Raw genomic sequence first — 2,500 nt, forward strand, 5'->3', positions numbered from 1 at the left:
CTATTTTGTATTTTGTCCTGACTATTCGGCACCTTACAAATGACTTTTTTATTACCGGCTGTTTTGGTAGTATTTCTCATGTCGTTAATGTGTCTCCCACAGGAGGAGCGGCGCCGCTGCCACACTTCCTGGCCCCCGTCACCAACTACACAGCCGCCGTCGGCAAGACTGCCGACCTCACTTGCAGGGTACAGAACCTCACCAAGTTCAAGGTGAGCAGTATCTTAATGACCCCTTTGTCCTGGGTTACAGGTACGGCTCTTATACAGCCCCAGGGGCCACGGGGGTGACCTGGGGGCTTAGACGGGGTCACCCACGCCCCGTACGGGTGACGGGTGATCTCTAGTTCGGAGAACACTAACCCCAGCACGTGTACAACAGAACTACCCCACTAAGTATGCAAGTGAGATAACAACCCAATTACACTGGTGACGATACTAAAATAGAACTCTTAGAGTTCTAGAGTTAATTTAGACGTAGCGTTACTAATGGCAGATAGGCCTCAAGTCAAACTCTAAAATCAAACACAATTACAACCAACTATAAACGCATGGTTTGGAGACACACTAAAAAGATATTAGAGTTGATTGATAGTGTGTCAATCACCCGATAACAAATGAATGAACGTAATGTGTTTATGTGTGTGTGTGTGTGTGTGTGTGTGTGTGTGTGTGTGTGTGTGTGTGTGTGTGTGTGTGTGTGTGTGTGTGTGTGTGTGTGTGTGTGTGTGGTGTGTGTGTGTGTGTGTGTGTGTGTGTGTGTGTGTGTGTGTGTGTGTGTGTTTGTGTGTGGGTGTGTGTGTGTGTGTGTGTGTGTGTGTGTGTGTGTGTGTGTTTGTGTGTGTGTGTGTGTGTGTGTGTGTGTGTGTGTGGGTGTGTGTGTGTGTGTGTGTGTGTGTGGGAGGGTTGTGTAAAGGTCAGGGTGTACTAACCAATATGTCATCCTTGGGTCTACCTATCCCTCCCTACCCTCAGTTTTCTATCCAATAACTAACCACTTGCCAGTTTAAATTAAGGAGTCTGAGTGTTGTAAATAATTACTGAGAAAGGTTAATACATAAATATCGCGAATAAGACAAATGGGATATTAAGGTTTCTAGAGACCAAATAAATAGGAAAATTGCCAAATTGGTTCCGTAAGAGATGGCACCTCATGGCACTGGTCAGATGCCATATTTAAAGCCACTAGTCAAGCATGAAGGTCATTTTAATATCACTAATGGTGGCAGAAAAATATATTAAAACATATTAGACCTCAATAGATACTTTAAATATTAACAATTGGCAAAATTAAAAGTTAAAAAGAAATATGTATTCAAATATGTAGAATTTGTTTGAAAAAAAAATTGGAAAAATGTTGCACTAAATGACCAAATTTAATATCAAATTGTTAAAATATTCAAATATGTTATAATATTATAATAGTGTTTTATATCATTCGATTTGTTGATTTATTTAATTGTATTTATTCTGTGAATGGGTCACCCTTTCTTTTATAAGTTCAGAGACTCACCCCAATTTTCGCCCCCCCCCCTTTCCCCCATCCCCTCCCCCCCACCCTCCTTGGTACAGGTAGCGTGGTTCCACATGGACCGCAAGATGCTGCTGACGATCCACGAGACTGTTGTGACTCGCATCCCGCGCTTCACGGTGAGCCAGGACGACCACACCACGTGGACGCTACACATAGCGGACGTGACGAGGGAGGACAGGGGCAAGTACATGTGTCAGGTCAACACGGAACCCATGATTAGCCAAGTGGGCTACCTCGACGTTGTGGGTGAGTACACCCACGCTCACTCACCTCCCTGAGTACGCTGAGTCCTCACCTCCTCAGGCATCAACACTTTAGCCTTTCTTTTCATAGTAGCTATATCTAGTCTGTCTGTCCGAAATAAGAGGCCAAACGCTAGGTGCTAGTCTCAACCAACTTGCTAACATGAGCCATGGAAGGGGGGGGGGGTTATGTGACTGCCATATAGTTCGGTCGGGGTCAGCCCATGTGCCATTGTTTTAGAAATTTCGCCATCTATACACACCCCCTTTTCCCCCCTGTGATCTTCCTGAAGTTTGAAATAACATCAGAAACAAGTTTCGTGAAGAGTTTTGATGCTTATTCCCCCACCGTTCACTCGTATGATTTCATCCCTTACTCGACAACAATGAACATAAATTTATATCTGTTTACTCTTAATTTTCTGAGTCTCTGAGACAGAGAGTGAGAGGGAGGTGGAGAGGGGAGAGAGAGGGATGAGGGAAGAGAGGGGGAAGTGGAGAGGAGAGAAGTGGGAGAGAGTAAGGAGAGAGGGAAGAGAGGAGAAAGGAAAGGGAGTCCCGGGCAACCCCGGGTACCCATCCAGTCCAATTCTGTATGGAGTATGAGTTGTAGTAATAATAATAATAAAAATAGTATATTAATAATAATAATAATAATAATAATAATAATAATAATAATAATAGATAAATTAGGAGTTCAAATTGTTTCATAATTTTTTTGTTAT

At 43.2% G+C, this 2,500-nt stretch overlaps 1 protein-coding gene across 1 annotated transcript in view; it reads left to right on the top strand.

Annotated features, from left to right (window-relative positions):
• LOC123747874 (lachesin) overlaps window positions 1-2,500 on the top strand; it is a 171,291-nt gene that overhangs the window by 119,768 nt on the left and 49,023 nt on the right. Inside the window, exons 3-4 of the mRNA XM_069327092.1 lie at window positions 103-212; window positions 1,572-1,779. Coding sequence (XP_069183193.1) covers window positions 103-212; window positions 1,572-1,779 — 318 coding nt within the window. The remainder of the gene's footprint in view (window positions 1-102; window positions 213-1,571; window positions 1,780-2,500) is intronic.

The sequence above is a fragment of the Procambarus clarkii genome, chromosome 19, assembly GCF_040958095.1.
Source record: "Procambarus clarkii isolate CNS0578487 chromosome 19, FALCON_Pclarkii_2.0, whole genome shotgun sequence".
NCBI lineage: Eukaryota > Metazoa > Arthropoda > Malacostraca > Decapoda > Cambaridae > Procambarus > Procambarus clarkii.